General features: G+C 40.0%; 1 protein-coding gene across 1 annotated transcript in view; it reads left to right on the plus strand.

The window, feature by feature from the left end:
* grin2aa (glutamate receptor, ionotropic, N-methyl D-aspartate 2A, a) overlaps positions 1–17,505 on the plus strand; it is a 181,973-nt gene that overhangs the window by 109,466 nt on the left and 55,002 nt on the right. The window contains exons 3-4 of the mRNA XM_042504779.1: positions 5,614–5,780; positions 9,317–9,745. Of these exons, the coding sequence (XP_042360713.1) occupies positions 5,614–5,780; positions 9,317–9,745 (596 nt within the window). The remainder of the gene's footprint in view (positions 1–5,613; positions 5,781–9,316; positions 9,746–17,505) is intronic.

Below are 17,505 nucleotides of genomic sequence, written 5' to 3' on the forward strand. Positions count from 1 at the left end.
GAGCGCATGTTTGTATGTGCGAGCGCCGCTAGCTAAAGGTGTGAGTGGAAAGAAGAGACATGTCACACTTGACAAGGGTGAAATGAGAGGATATGATTGGCTGTTTTCTGATGTCACGGATTGCGAGCCGTCCCAATTAGAAACAATCATACGCTGCTTAGTCACTCCATCAGTCTCCGCTCTCTTTTCGATTTTCTTCACTCTTTGTGTCCGATTTCATGTCTTTATGGAAGTTTTTTTCTGGCTGCCACTCTCAAGCAAATTTGCTGTTTTTGTTGCTAATTCTTTATCATGGTCTTCAATTTCACTCAGCGTTTCTTTAAGGTTCCATTTCTTATTTCGTTAACAATATCTGCCCTTCCATTGAGTCATATTGCCTTTCTCTATCTCACTCAGCTGCATTCCAAAAACCTTGAAGATAAAAGCAATGTAAAAAATCAATAACTGTAGGTGCAATAGAATATAAAATATTTAACAAAGGAGCACACACACAACGGCTGGGAGGTGCATCATAATAAACACCGATATATGGAATCCAGTGATTCCATTTTCTGCATTTGTGTTTCTGTTTCTCCTGGAAAGAGACGTTTAAGCGGAGAGACTTCAGATGAAACAGGATTGAAGTTGCGGTTGTCTTCTCTCCCTCAGAGGGAGAATAAAGACAGAGAGGTGAGGATTTATTCAGTCCTTTGTTGTCAGTGTCCTTAAGAGTCTGCTTCACTCAAGTGTTCAATAGAGGTGCCTCTGGTCTCAGAATTATAGGTTAGACCAACTTAAGCTGCCCATTTTTTAGACAGAATGTTGAAGCCTGGCTCGCCATTTTCTCATAGCAGGCAGCGTTTTCTGATCAAATGAGAATATTCAGCCCACAACCTAAAACAAATCCCTTCAGTCCCGTTGGGCTCTGTCGTGACGTGATGAGATCCTGTGAAAATAAAGAGACATTATTTGGCCTGCACAAATGAGCGCAGGCACGTGCCCAGGCTCATTTGAGACCAGAGCAGAGCAATTATTTTGGTAAAAGGAAGATTTCCGTCGTGTGGTTGATTTTGGCTTCCTCTCCCGGGGTTCCTGGAGCTTGAATCATTTCAGACAGGCACAAGCAGGCAAACACACACAGACACAGACGTGTGAAACAATGCCAAAATAATATTGAAACAGTATTCTTTAGAGATTAAGCATAAGCAGTGTTAGCTTTTTCTAAATTAATTTTGCATAATGTTGCCTCTGGCATCAATTTATTGTCACAGAAATCACAGAAAATCATACATTTTGGAATTTGGTGTTTTGCAGGTAAACAGGAATCAAATGCTCCTATCAGCGGAGTCAAACAAACACTTTCTTAAATAAACAGTGGAAAAGATGCTTATCTAGTGAAAGCAGTGTCGAGCACAAAAAAACCTTTATCAGTAACGTCAAAGGGAACTTTGATGGCATGTGTGATCCAGCTGTTTTCTCTAAAGGTGAAGATGTCAGTGCTTAAAAATCCAAGGACCAAAACACTAATTCACAAGGGTGTGGGTTTTGTTTCAACATTGGGGAATATATATGAAATTTTGAGAGACAAACTATTCATATTTTCAGAAAACATAAACTTAATTTTCATGTTACGCTGATGACAGACAGCTATATATTTCACTGGAGCCTGAGGATGGTAATGACGTGTTCCCTGACTAAGGAGTGGCAGCAGTTAAAAACTGGATTAGCAATACATTTTAAAAACTTAACAAAAATAGAACTGAGGTGCTCTTCATTAGCCCCCAAACTATAAGAGGTCTACTGAATTGCAAGACTGTGCATCTGGTTCATGAGATTAAATCTGGAGTAACATGCCTGAGCATTATTCTAGATTCAGGGTTAAATTTTTCTTTCAGGCATAAAAAAGAGACCAAAACCACTTTTTATCACTTAAGAAACATTGTGAAGGTGTGATTATTTCTTTTCTGAAAATATTTTCATGCTTTTATTTCAAATACATAAGATTATTACAATGATCTTTTGAAACAGTCAATTAAAAAATTCTAACTTATCCAGAATTGTGCGGCTACATTTACCCAAAACAAGACAGAGGGAGCATATTACCCCTGTTTTAGCTCCACTCCCCTGGCTCCCAGTATCTTTTAGAATAGATTTTTTAAGTTTTAAACTTTAACTCTTACTCTTTAACTCTTATTGATTTTGGACCAAACTACATTGCTGACTCGCTCTTTCTAAAATCCCTCACAAGCTCTCAGATCTTCCACTGCTGGGTTTTAAATATACACAATCATATGTACAGGAAAAAAGTGCAGCTGTCTTAAAACTATGCTCCAAAATGATGGAATCCCTCCCAAAAGCTATAAGTGATGAGGGCTCTGTGAGATTTTTTTGTCAGCTGAAAAACCTATATATTTACACTGGCTGTGATGTAATTCCTCTGATTATTATTTTATATTAATTCTCCCGTTTTTACTATTCTCACTGGTCTCTACATATTTCATTTATCATCGACTTTTTATTGTCTAGTCTCCTTTTAGCTTTTGTGTTGCATTCTTATTGTGCAGCCTTTTGAGCTGTATCCCTTGTATGCTATTCTATTCTATGTCTTTCATGGCCCTGCGCTGCTCACAGTCCTCTGTATATTGCAGCAAAGTGTGGGAGTATCGGCCACTGCTGTGATGAAGACAGGAAGTGACACGTCTTATAGCATGACCTCCCTCCTGTTCCACCATGCTCAAGCATTGCTTCAGTTTCTACCCCATTAGAACACACACACACACACACACACACATACACACACGGCTACACAGAGAGGCTCTGAAGAGCACTTGAGTCTGAGTATCGAGTGAGCCGGCCTCACATACAGATACAATACCATTAAGGAGCACTCAAGAGTCTTGATATAAGGGAAGAGAGACATACACAGCCACACTCTAACAAATAATGCAAACAGTGAATACTCACATCATTCAGAGGCTATCAATGCAGTGGAAAATGAAATGCTAGGTCATGCATATAGAGATGGAATTACATACAGTGCACTGATACGGTTACAAATACAATCCACATACACGCAGTCCCGGCTTTCTACTTGTGTCTCCTTTCTTCTCTCCACTGCCCTCTTTGCTCAGTTGTGTTAGACCCACTCTCCGTCTTAAAAGTGCAACTCTCTCTACAGAAAAAAAGCTGTAAACAGTAGGGGTTATTATCATTTAAAGAATTATTATAAAGATACCTTTAAAATCATATTGATACCAGTATTCTTCTTCATTTGATACCGACCACTCCTCCCCATCCAAATGACTGTTACACAAATAACTGTACAAATAACTAATAATCAGCAGGATGGGTTGTGCGGTAGTAGACCATTTGCACGTCCCATTACTAAATTGAAAAATGCTTGCAGTGATTGGCTGCAAACAACAAAACCATACAAATAGTCATTTTTTTCTAGTTCCAGGTACAAAAGGGATCAAGTGCAGGTCTGGTTTGACTGAAGAACTTTTGATTTTCCTGATGCTGGGTTATCTGGGTCGATACCTTGAAGGTATCAAGTACGGAGACCCACTCCTAGTATACAGTATACCAGCAGATCAGTGAGCTGCTGGCATGTAAATTAAAAGAAGACAAATATGAAAAGATTATTGTTTCATAGAAGTAATTCAGTTGGAAAGTTTCATATAAACATACCTACGGTTACTCTGAGAGCTCAGCACACTGCAAATTAAGAGAACATTGATTTGGAAATGTATTTTGAACATGTAAAAAATGAAAAAAAGAGAAATGATCATACAAATAGGCAGATGGACAACAAAAAGTGTGTGGCACAAAAACTTAAAGCCTCTTTTCCCACGTGTAGTGCTTACACTTGACTTAAACTATAGTGTTTGCAGATTAATTAAACAATTTTTATAATGACCAATAGATGATTTTGATAAATAAGTAATAAATGAAGGCATGTTGCCATTTGGGCTTCTGAATCTTCAGAGGCAGAGGTGTCTCTCAAGATAACAACACCATAATCCAAAACAAACAAGAAGGTGAAAAACATATAAAACAATCATATATATACAAAACATCTCCACGACACATGCGTGTGATAACTGACTGCAATGACGTCATGGGTCAAAAACTTTGTGTGACCTTCTTCCAACAGGTTTTTCTTTTTTTTCTTTAGCTTTTGCTAAATGCTTCATGTGTCTTCAGATTAATATTTTGTAAATGTTGTGTTTTTGTCGTCAAACTCATGAAAATGTTTCCTTATATGCTTGTGTCATAACTGTTTGCATGTTTTCTTAATTTGTTGTGCACTGAGCTTTTGGGGCCACCGTACATTAGGCCTTTCTACAAACAAAAGGCATTTTCAAGATGTGTTTTCGACCCTTGCGCCATATAGGACTGCGGCTAATGCTAGGTGGCATCACTCCCCACAGTGTTATAGCACCTAGCATTACAGTTGCTGCTTCATCACACACACACCAACTCGGCAACTTGCTCTTTTTTCAAGTTTAGTCACACTGTGGATGAAGTCCTGTAGATGCAGCTGCAGGCAGAGTGTACATGAAGTGCGCTCATCTCTGTGTCACGCTCTGTGTGTGTGTGTGTGTGTGTGTGTGTGTGTGTGTGTGTGTGTGTGGCACATTTGTTCATTTTAAGAGCAGGTGTGATCTTACAAAGTGACACCGGGCAGAATCTATTTTTCTTCATTTGTCTCACATGTCTCGGTTCAACCTTTTATTCTGTGTCTTTTAGCCCTTGTCCTTTTTTTTGAGCTGTCAGGTAGCAGCTTCATGCACTCATGCACACTCACACAGAAGACGTGCACACACACACTAACCTGCAAGTCTATCATAATTAGAGTGCCAAAGACAAGTGGTGTCAAGATAAGCCATGTGTGAACTCTCTGACATTTCAAGGTAACAGAAAGCCACACAGACACACACACACACACACACACACACACACACAACAAATCATGCATCAAACAGCTGAGGATGAGGTAACGCTTCTTTAATGCACACATTTTGTGATGCCACACACTCTTTTTTTTCTCCTCCTCACAATTCATCACTATTTATTTTGACTCATTTCACCTCATTTAATAGCCTGCACCATAATGACTCATTTAAACCTCCAACATAAATGAATAGAGTTAATTTGTCCACCTGTAATCGTGCTTGTCTGCTCTGTCCAAGCCCATGTCTCAGTTTGGCTGAATTAAGTGGCAAATGATTCTGAGTCAGGTTTAATGGAGTGGATACAAGTGACTCAGAGTGAATGTAAGCCTCAGAACCAGGCCCACAGAGTTCTGCAGCCCGCCTGCACCGCACCAATCCAATTTGGGCTTAATTGAATTGTTCTGAGCCCCTCATCCATATATTTCCTCCACAAGATGCTTATTACTCTCAATCTATGTGTGTGTGTGTGTGTATGTGAGTGTGAGAGATTGCACTGCCAAATTTTAAATGCTGTGTTGTTGATTGATATTTCTGAGATGCATTTTGATTTTGCTGGTTTGCTAATAAAGGAAGCATGACAAAAATCCAAATCAATCTCAAACTAAATATCTTCTTCCCCTCCCTTTATCTTCCTTTTCTTCTCCCCTCTCTCCTTCCCTTCCGTCTCTTCTCTCAGGATGTGAAGTCGACATTCTTCCAGTTCGGCGCCTCCATCCAGCAGGAGGCTCTGCTGATGCTGAACATCATGGAGGAGTACGACTGGCACATCTTCTCCATCGTCACGTCAAAGTTCCCCGGCTACCAGGAGTTCATCAACATCCTAAAAACTACTGTGGACAACAGGTAGGATCAGTTTAAGTTTGTTGTGTGTAAACCGAATATTGAACTTAGGACCCTGGGAACTCAAGAACCTGTGAACATGGGACCTTGGAAACATAGGATGTCGGGGAACTTAGGATCCCAAAAACAAGGAACCTCGTTGACCGGAAATGATATGAAGTTAAACACAAACAGCTTTAACAGAGGGCCTAAGAAGTACATTAAACAATGACCTGCTTTTCTCCCCCTCATCTACCCCTTTGGGTCATCTTTCCCTAAAATCACCTCTCAATGCCTACAGTTTTCACTAAGAGAAACCAAAGATAACAAACATGGTAGTTACGTTTCCTAAAAAGTTGATGCACTCTGAGCTCGAGCATTTCTCCAAGCCCATTTCCCCATTTTGTGTGTAATCTTCTCCATTATCACTGCAAATTTCCCTAGAGAATGGAAAAAAAGTTTACTTTCTACAAGAGTAACTGCAAACAGTGTTTTGGCCTTGTACTTTTCATCTCCACTCATATACAGTATGTACTTCAGAGGCGACCAAAGGATTTCATCAGCATTCTTAAAATTAATACAGATGACAGGTAGGTTTACTACACATGCAGCTTGGCTTTTTGCTGCACCTTTAGGTCATTTTGACTGATGCTGTAGCTCTCTGCTGAGAGAAAGAGAAAAAACTGCTGAAGAGAACAGCAGGCCATAATTTTTGGCCAAAAAAAAAAAAAAGAAGTCAAATTAATGATCCATGTTCAGCAGTGTTGCGATGTTGGCAAGGGCCGGCGCCCGAACCCGTGATATATTAAAAGCCAGCTGAGGAGGGTCTTTTTCATTAGCAGTTACTCTTTATGTCAAATCGAACCATGATTCAAACACTCTCGACCCGCGTCTGTATTTGGTAACACTGGTTGCAATTGTTTTAATTACAAGTAGAGTGGCAACAGATGGTTAACTGGATGATTGAATAAGATTATGAATTTGTCCCTCAAACAGGTGTTGCTCTCAGGAAACTGGGAAGCATGAGCTGCTAAAAATGTGTCCCCATTTATCTAATCTGCCTGAATCAGATCCTGTACGTGTTTTCCCTTCCAGCAAGCCTCTTGTTTATGCTTCTATTCTTAATCAATATCCACTCCTTATAAATGTATTGACAATATTTTAGTGAGAGATAGCTCCACGGTGTTACAGGTTTGTAATAAAGTAAAGCAACTTAACATCCCAAATGCCAATATTCGTACCACCTCCAGAAGTGATGTCAACCTCAATGTTGAAATAATAGCCATCATTTATGAAACAAGAAATAATAAGCCCAATTACCTGCAATTACCCGTTGTCGATTTCCTGTGTCAGCACTCAGCTGGTTCGCAGTGACTTAGTCATGGGCAGACAGTTTTAATACCAATGAACTTCCATCATTCACAACAGAAAATTGGAACGGTCAACCCGGTGAGTCAAGGCTGACCTGACCACGGAAACATATTAGTACGTGCAGTCGCCTCGATGAAATACAGGCTCAGATATGTGACTCGAGAATGAGGAAATGTATTTTGTGGATGGCCACATACATCAGCTGTCAGGAGATGAATGCTGGCAGGTACAGTGGGTGCTGTGCCCGTCAGTATAACCTGCACATTTGAGGGCGCAGAGCTGGTTTATTTGACAGGATTGTTTTTTTTTTTTCAGACATCGGACGCATTTTTTACATACCTGTATGAACTGCATCATCTCAAACCATAGACTGTATAAATTCATGGAGTTTGCCGACATCACCGATTGGTTTGTGGACTCCAGTTTTGAAACCTCAAGTTTGGCATTTTGGCTTTGGCCATCTTGGATTTTTGGAGCCAGAAGCAATCGTATTTGGACAAGAAAGCAATATTAACACTAGCTGCTAGCCTGCTTAGCACGTTTCATTTACAGCATTGTGATTTACAAATTATGATGATGCTAATGGTAATTTTAACCAGTGAAAAGGACTTTAAACCATTTTTAAAAATGTACTTACTGGAAAAACATCCAATATACTTAGAGGGTCTTTCGGTACAACCGAATACTGAACAAGGCTTTTTTAGGTGACCTAAATATTCAGGAATTTCAGGAATTAAAATGATGCTGAATAGCGACAGCTACGATTACGCTGCTGAATCTGGGGTTACATCATGGTTACGTTACCTAAACATGTTGTTGCTGTGGTCTTGATTTGTCAAAAGATTACACCCTCCTGTCACTCAAAGCAGCCACATCCGTAATTTTGTGTAACTTTAAGCAGTAGTGATATTTAAATGGGTGAGTTATATAAAAATGTGCCTCCTGCATAGTTAGGGTTAGAACAAGTGAAATTAGCTATAGAGACCCTTTGAGTCAGTCTTTGTATCAGGCTCTAAGTTCATTGAAAAGGATGTGTTTTCACTTTGGTAAAAGCAAACATTTGTAAGTGTGTACGCTCAAATTTCTGTTCAGAAAACAGTAAATGTGTTCCCTGAACCTTTTTGTAACACTGTAATATCACCTTCTCCCATACTTTTTTATAACCCCCTGGATGTGTCTCTGTGTATCATTGTCTCGCTTTACTAGTTTTACCATCTGGGACTTGTAGACCATTATCACTCTGGACAGCAGTGGAAAGCAAGTCCCAAATCCCTCTCATGTTACAATACCTGTCTATTGTTGGATTCTTACATGATTGTTAACCACTTCCTTCTTTTTCCTCTCCTGTGTCACACATTTGTGCTCATATCAGTCTTTGTCCCTCACTTAGCCAGCTCTGCTATTACGGACCTCAACTGCTGCATACTAAAGTCTTTGATTTATGTTTTTTTTTTTTATTTTTCACATAACCACAATTTCCTCTGTTTCTGCAGCTCTTTAGCCCTGTGCACTGGGACCTGCTGAATATTATCGTTTTGGATGTTGTGAAAAAGAGCAAGTAGTCCCACTGGATGAAAAAAAAAAGATACTTTACATATGCATTATCATTTTAAAAAGCGCTTGTTAATTCTAACTCCACAGAACTTTGTAGAAAAGTTTGCAGTTAAATGAAAAGCATAATCTAGCTATTGGGTTGTTTTCCTTCCAGGTGTTTCAGGCATTAAACTCAGAAGAATATTTCTATAAAAAAAATACTCAGCCACATGGTTGGACAGGAGTAATGAAATATTAATGAACCTATTTTTGTCCAAGAGTTGTGACAGTGGCTGCGTTCCGTGTTGATAACAGCACGTTTTTCTGATAAATGTTGTCCCCAATTAGCACGTTGACCACAGGCCCTTTCACATTAAGAGGCCAGTGTTTGTTCGCCTCGTCCTTTAGTCGTGTGGGCTGGAACCTGCTGAGCATCATTATACAGGTCCAGCTTTAGCATTTGCATTCTCCATTTAGCCTTAATGTGTTTCCCATGACAATAAGCACTTTACACCTATTAGCATTCACATCGCACTTAACAATGATATTAATTATGATGGATAATTATAACTGCCCTTGCCAGCACCTGAGCAAAGTTAATAGTCTATTAGTTAAATATTAACATTTCACTCCTGTCCTCGTTATCCTTGCTTTAGTTTTGTGGGCTGGGACCTGCAGAATATCATCATTCTGGACGCAGTGGAGGAAGACAGCCGGTCTCAGATCATGCTCAAGAAGGTCCAGTCCCCAGTGGTTCTGCTCTACTGCTCCAAGGACGAGGCGGTCTACATCCTGGAGGAGGCGCGCTCTCTTGGCCTCACCGGATTCGGATACATCTGGATTGTGCCATCGCTCACCACTGGGAACCCGGAAATAACGCCAGACGAGTTTCCACCGGGGATGATCTCAGTGTCGTACGACGACTGGGACTACCCGTTGGAGGCACGAGTTCGGGATGGTCTGGGTATCATAACATCGGCAGCGGCAGCCATGTTGGAGGAGTATGGCGACATCCCAGAAGCCAAAACGTCCTGTTACGGCCAGATGGAGAAGACAACCAAGCTGCCTCCCAGTGCGCTACATAAGTGAGTACAAAAAGGAGTGTGTGTGGATTGGAATAGGGATACATGATATTGGATTTGCAGATATATAACAACTCATTTAAACGATAATAGATACTGATACTGATATATCTACTTTGTTTCCACACCCTTATTTTAGTAATCATCAAGTCACTTCTGTAGCCTATTAGAATTAATATTATGCATAATCTTATCGTGATTGTTGTGTTGTGTTGTGTTGTGTTGTGTTGTGTTGTGTTGTGTTGTGTTGTGTTCATTGTGCAAAGTAAGAAAAATACTTCAACTTAGGATTGCTGTTTTGTACATGTACTTTGTCAATTTAAAAAAAAACATAGGTTTTATGATATCGGCAGAAATCAGCATGTTCGCTGATTCCGATATTTCATTTTAAAGCCAATATCTGACCGATGACGTGATAATATTATCGTGCGTCCCTAGTGTGGATGTGTTTGTTTAGTCATTCCTATAATTATTAAAAGTACAGTACGTCATGAGGGGAGAAAAATAGAAATGGCAAAATTCTAAAAGATTTCATGAGGTTTGTGTATTTTTCTTGCGCACTCTAAAGAGAGCGGCTGTGGTAATGCTCACAGAAATGTGTGTGAATGTTTGTTTGGCTTCCTGCCACAGTCTTGTTTGTTTTCACCCCTCGTAATTAGAGACTTCCTCCAAGTTTCCACCAAGTCTGCGCTAAGGATCGAGATTGAAAAAAGATGCAATTACTGGATAAAAAACAAGGAATTGAGATAGAGCTAAGAGGAAGTGTAGAAGTCAGAGAGAGAGAGAGAAGCGGGAATGAAAGAGGTGAATGGGAGTTGAGGATGGAGTTTGTGATTTAGGCAGTGAAGAAAGAGGGAAAGGGGAGAAATTGAGACCGGGGTAACAGCGGGAAGCCGCCACAAATGAGTGCTCTCCAAAATTGAAGAGCTCCTTGATGAGTCCTTCTGTTCCTCTTCTCATTTATTCCTCCATCGCCTGTTCACTCTCTCCTGCTCTCCTTCTCATCATGCGCTCGCTCCCCAGCAGCCAGTGGGAGATGTTGCAGGTCCTGCCAGCTCTGTCTGGCTTTCCATCTGGCAGAGAAGAGAGAGACACACACAACCTGTGTTTACATCTCAGTGTTGTTGTTTTCTTTTTTTTAAATAATGAAGTGTGAAATTAGGAATCTTAAGTCCAAACGACAAAATTTAATTCCAAAACGTATTTCCAAAAACAAAAATCCCAAATGCCGTCTGTGTCTGCAGTGCAACAACAAGAGGCTTAAATGAGGAAATGATTGCGAAGAGGAATAAATTCAGCTACATTTAAAAACATGAGGATGTTTGGTGTTTAACAGTCATCACTTTGGCACTGTGAATCAATCTCATATTGGGAAAGGATCCAGTGTGTGAGTCTTCATAGTAATCATGTCAACATTCATGAGTTTCCTTTTGTCTAAGATGAAAGCTTGAAATACGGCTAAAATAATTAACATTAAAGAACAACAACATGGCCTATGTGAATCAGCTCTGGAAGATATATTCATGATTTGCTTTCCTGATGGCCTGAACTTGGCCAGTGGTTTTTAACCCAAATCATTGCAAAAGTTTGCATCCTGGTTAAGAGATATTCTTTCGGTTTTCAACCAGCTGGATGTTTTGCATCATCCAGTGGATTTTCTCTGGCTTTTGGGCTGCTGCTCTAGTTTGATTGTACTTGTGCTTTTTCATGTGCCTGCCACCACCGACATAAAGATAGAAGCAAATTGAGAGAGAGACCAATATGATCAAATATCAAACATAAACTGAGATTCTGTTACTGCCTATTGCCTATTTCTAATCAAAAATGTCTTCAGGAACATGGCTGCAATATGAGAATTTGTGAATGGGAAGTGAACTTCATACTGTTTCCTGTCTGAAAAAACGAGAGATCAAACGGTAAAACTAAGTAGTGCTGATTAAGAATATGAACCGAGATTTTGTTATTGCGTTGCCTATATCTGGCCTACAGTGTTCTCAGAAAGAAATATTTCAGCTTTCAACTGTGATTCGAGATCATAGCCATGTTGTTTCCTGTGAAAAAAAGGCCAAGCTCGCATTGCGTCATCCACCAGCTGGAACATTTATATGCCCGATGTGGCACAGTGCATTCTGGTAGTTGTAGGTTTACTACCTTTTGAACAGCAGCAAAGACCACAGCTGTTTTTCTCTGTTTTCTGTGGTCATGTATCATCAATTTCAAAAGTATTTCTACTCTATAGACAGCCTGCTATTATGAAAAGGCCATATTGCCAGTAGTGAAATACTTCTTCAGGGAACAACATGTCCCGTATGGACCAGTTTTGAAGGATGTTTGGCTTATATGATGGCCAGGAGGTTTTGTCATTGGTTTTTACCCTTCATCATCTCAAAAGTTTGCGTATTCACGTCAGAGTTCGATGACAATATCTCTGAGTCGGATGAGAGACTGAGAGCAAAGCAAAGAGGAAGAGAGAGAGAAGAATCAATAACGGAAGAAATGAACAAGGAAACAGGTACACTTCCTCTGCTAAACTTACACTAGTTTAGTAAATTGAATTTTTCCCTGAGGTCAGCCACTGTCTATACAGTTTCACTGATGTGAAACATTTTTATGTAATTGGTCAATAAATCAACCAGAAACTTTTTTTTTTGCTTATGTGGCTGATGTTACATCATTCTGTATATTTGTCCAACTAATGTCCTGACAAATTCGCATCTGTACACAGTAAACTTTCAATCAATTTTTATTTGCAGAAACAAGTGGATGGTGTATTGTGGGTAGTTAAAAGTACAGTGTGTAGGATTGGGGGGGGATATATTGGCAGAAATGCAATTTTATATAATAAAAATGTTTTTGTGAGGGTTCAGTCACCTGTTTTTTTTGTGTTACCTCAGAGTGAGCCTGCTGTGTTTCTACAGTAGCCCAGAATGGACAAACCAAACACTGGCTCTATATTGCGCCATTTCTGTTTGTGTTCTGTTTCTGTTGGTCGCAATCTGAAACCCTTACTGCTAACTGCTACGAAATTCTACACATTAGACCCTTAAATTATACTAGTTTATTAAAAAAAGTCCAGCATTTTCCTCTGAGGTCAGCTGATAGTGACTGTCTATTCACTTTATCAGTCTGAAACATTTTTAATTGCTCAAAAAATCAACCAAAAACTCTTTTAGTATATGTGGCCAACATAACATCTTAGGCTGTTTATTTGTCCAGCTAATATCCTGCCAAATTAGCATCAGTGTTTAGCAAACTTTGGATCAGTTTTTATTTTCAAAAATAAAACCAAGTGGATTGTGAATGTGGGTAATTAAGGGAGGCTGGGAGATTTGAGCACTTGTTGTAAAAACAGGGTTGGGCTAACTCTGCGTGTTTAAAGAGCTTGAAATCTAAGTAGTCACTGAGGTAACAGAGGAGTGACTGGCATCGATCAGCAACATTTATGAGCCCCCGCTCATAAATTACGGTCATTTTGTGCAATGAGACAGTAAAGTATGACTGATTACACCTTTGATAACCTCAACAGGACTTTAAATACCAATTCGGCTCTAATATAGCTCCCCTTTTGTCAGGAAACACAGACACGCTAAAGAGAATTACCGAATATCCAGAGCCAGCTGACTGTGTTCCCAGCATGCTCTGCTGCCTCAGGTTGTTACCCAGGTGATGAGTGGCCACAGATGGCTCTGCTGTGGGTGAGAGAGCTCAGCCAATAGGGCTTCAGGGCCAGGACACGAGAAACATGATTGGTCAAGGCTGGGTCGGGGCGACGGGCCAGTGTGGGTTGTTAGACCATCAACGGCTGTCAGGGGATATAGGAGGACATGGCCAGAGCGCACACACACAAGCACACACACAGAGGCGGGCAGATGGGCTGTATGTACAAATGTAGAGCACCAGTGTGACATATTGCAGTATTTACATTGGGTCACAGTATTTTATGCCTCTCTGTTCTTAATAGGCCATCTGAAGGAAGACCATAATAACAGCATTGTCTTATAAGCATCCGGCTGGTGTTGTTTTTTAAATTTATGTGTTTCTTTACTTGAATGCATCTCAGACTAAACTGCGATTTGTGACAGTGATTTGATTTACAGCGGATGCCAGTTTTGTCCTCAAGCGAGCCCAAAACATGTCACAAATAGAGCAAAACTTGTTTTGAGGAGAATAAAATTAATTGATGGTGCTGAAATGACAGAAAAGTTCGCAGTTCTGGCGACTGGTACCGTGCAGTGTGGGCCTTTCAGTTAAGTTTTACCTCACTCACTTCGCCTCCGACAGCTGTAATGATAAATCCACTGTGACACATCCAAGATGAATATGTTTTGCAGAGTAATCGAAAAATAAAATAAAATAAAAAAAACAGGAGACAAATGACCGACTAAGAGCGCCGGCCAGTGCAGCAATCAAACCAAGTGACAACCTGTGCTCCATTTAAAATATGCCGCGTGTGTGTGCGTGCAAGTTTTTCAGTGTGTGTGCGTGTGCGTGTCAGAAACAAGAGAAATATCCCCCCCTTAAGAGAATGTTCTGTCATGGCAGATTTACAGCACCGCTCACCTTGCTGTAGTGAACATTGTGCCTTAAAAGACTTTAGCACTTATTTATCAGTGTGTGTCTGTCTGCAAGGGTGTGTGTGTTTGTGTGTGTGTAGTAAAGGTGTGGTGGTAGTAGTTTGTTCTGACAGGTAATTTCAGTTTCTAGCCCTGATAGATGAGGGTCAGAACTCAGAAAACACACATGTACGCACATACGCATTACACACAAATACTAAGTCCTGGGTCAGTTGTCATGTGAGCTGGGCTGCCAGAAGCCCTCCTGCAGGATTTATTTGTTCCCATGTGTCCCACTCACACACATTGTCACACACACACACACACACACACACACACACACACACACACACACACACACACAAACACACACAAACACACACGCACACACACACACACACACACACACATACATACATACACTACATGCCACAACGGAGAACTTAATAGCTGCATGTCATATGCGTACATTAGTTGGTCAGATCCAGTCATACAATAATCAAGCTTATATTCAGCAGCTTATCCTGAAGCTGAATGCTTGACTCCTGATACTCAAGTTGTATGTATGTATCGTACAAAACTGCTTCGTGCATCTGTTATTTTCGCCCACAGATGGGGCGTGACTCATGAATAACTTTTTTACACAATGGAGACAGAAATTCAACATGCCAGTCACTCCACTGCTCATCATAATTGCATTACTGCACAATTGCTGGCTGACTAAGTCCAAGTGGACACATGTATTTTATTTCTTATATGAATATATGTATTATTCTGTTGCCATACACACCGTAAATGTGCGTTTGCAGTTCCCCTGTGACTAGTGACAAAAGTGATCTCACAAAGATATAATATATTCTTATACTCACCTGTGGAAGGGTGTTCATGTGAAATAAACTGTTGTGTGTACTTTATGTAATTGTCACTATATTGAAACGACTGCTGTGTTGGTACCAATTGACCTAATTATCAAGATAAACTGCAAGATTATCAAGATTTGCAGTTTGAGGCGTCAGCACTTTTACAGATACAGTAAAATGAAGGAGTTGCTAATGGGGAAAAATTGACAGCAAGGCTGAGCGCCTTTTCTGGCGGCCAGAACTGGTGTCAGTTCAGGCCGCTGTTTTGTAAAGCTTAAGAAGTATGGAAAAATTTGCTAAAACAACATTAGCAGTGTGTGTGTGACCGCACACACTGTCTTAACTAGATGGAGTGTAGTTACTTTGGTTTGGTTTTGACTTTTTGACTTCTGTAATATAGGTGCTAAACATGTTATGTTTTTTTTTATTAACTGTAAAATAGATTCCAAGTTGGCCAGTTATTTCGTTTTTGTCTTTTGGCTTTGTTGTACAGCTCATCTGTCTGTACTGTGTTTATCGCCCAAGTATAACATCTGATTGACAGCTCGTGATCTCACACATAAATGAACCATCAAGTTGCTTTTAGTTTGACTGCTCAGAGTGAAGAGACAGGGAGAGATGTGGGACTGCAGAGCAGCAGATATGAAGGGAGTTTAGTCGGTGTGAACTACTGCAAATCCCATCGCACTAGAAGTTTATTAATTTTTCATCAGAGGCAAGGGTATCTAAAAAAGGTGCTCCAGTGTTGTGCAGGGATTCCTGAACTAAAACTCGATTTGCATTTTGGAGAAAACCCACGATACCCAAACTCAGCTACAGTCTGAAGAATCCCCGAGCCAGTACACACATAAATCCTATTTTGTGCAACAAAAGAAATCCTGCTGAAGCAGCTGAGTGGACATGTGTTGCATTTTATGGTGCGACTGCAAGCTTGGAATAGAGAAAATGTAATTGTTAGCATTAATCTTGTGCTGCCCAAACTCGCACAGAAAAAATAACCGCACAAACGTAATGTACACACACACACACACACACACACCAGGGACAACAGGAGCGGCAGAGGCTCTGCGAAGCTAGCATCTTCTTCACCTTGTACAGTCATCACTCATGCCACACTTAACACATGCCACCTGAGGCTGAGTGTGTTTTCAAGTGACTCTCTACCCTTAGGTCGTCTTAAAAGACCTAAATCAGCACTGATAGCGGCTCCCATCTTCTTTTTTTCAGATTTCCCCCTCTTCTTTGTCTCTCACAGGCACTGTGCGCATGTGTGTGCTGTTGCAGTTCATAAATCATGGGTGCTGACAGTGTACATCATTGCTCTGACTGGTCCTTGTCTTTACAAAGGATAAATGTCTCTATCTTTAACACACACGCAGCATTATACGGTTCATCTTAACATCTTTGTGGAGACTCCTTTCCCTGTGTTGAAGCCTCTGCAGAAACCGCAAAAAGATGGATGTTGTGGAGTCTCTTCGAAATATTGCTTATTATTATTTAAATTAACTCCTCGATTGACAGTTTGGTTGTGCTGCATTTGGACACCTTTCAAAAGCATTTAAACCTCTGAAACCTGTGAAACTTTTCTTTGAAAACATGACTTAAAAGGCAAGGAGTTGCAAGAGATGTCTCACAGATTGCAAGATATTAGGAAAAGGTGACAAGAAAATGAAGGAATCGATTTTTAATAAATAATTATTTAAAAATGTCCAGAAAACTCTACTTATAATTTTAATTATTTAAATATAATTATATATAACGATAAAAATTCTAATTATATAACTATATATAACTATACTTATCATTTGAACTACTATTTTATAATACTTATCATTTTTTCATTTTTGTATGTTTTTTTTTTTTAACCTTTTTCATTTTCAATTTTTACTGTCTTATTTTCAGGTAATTTTCTTGCATTTTCTTTTTTTTTTTTTTTTTTTTTTTTTTTTTTTACAAATTTCTTGCTCATGTTTGGGACATTTCTTGTTAAGTGGCTCATTGCCTCCTTCCACTGCTTAAAAAAAAATCCAGCCAATTAGCCCAGGTTCCAAAGGGTTAATCTCCGTTGCTCACTGACTGCAAAAAGCAGCATAAATGGCGTGTTTGGGTTTGGCTCTGGCTGCTGTAATGCAGTGAATGTGTGTTCTTATTTGCCTGCTGCAGTGCACGTGTAGAGCTGGGTGCAGTGCCCCCCCCCCCCCATCCCCTTTTACTCCAAAATAAGAGGAAGGGAGGAAAAAATAACACCAAAGATATTTTTATCCTAACTCTGTCGAGGCTTAGTCCTCTTCCTCTCCCCATCGCACTTCTCCTTCCATCTCTCTCCCTCAATCTCTCTTATCTTTATACT

This window comes from Plectropomus leopardus, chromosome 17, assembly GCF_008729295.1.
Source record: "Plectropomus leopardus isolate mb chromosome 17, YSFRI_Pleo_2.0, whole genome shotgun sequence".
Classification (NCBI taxonomy): Eukaryota; Metazoa; Chordata; class Actinopteri; order Perciformes; family Serranidae; genus Plectropomus; species Plectropomus leopardus.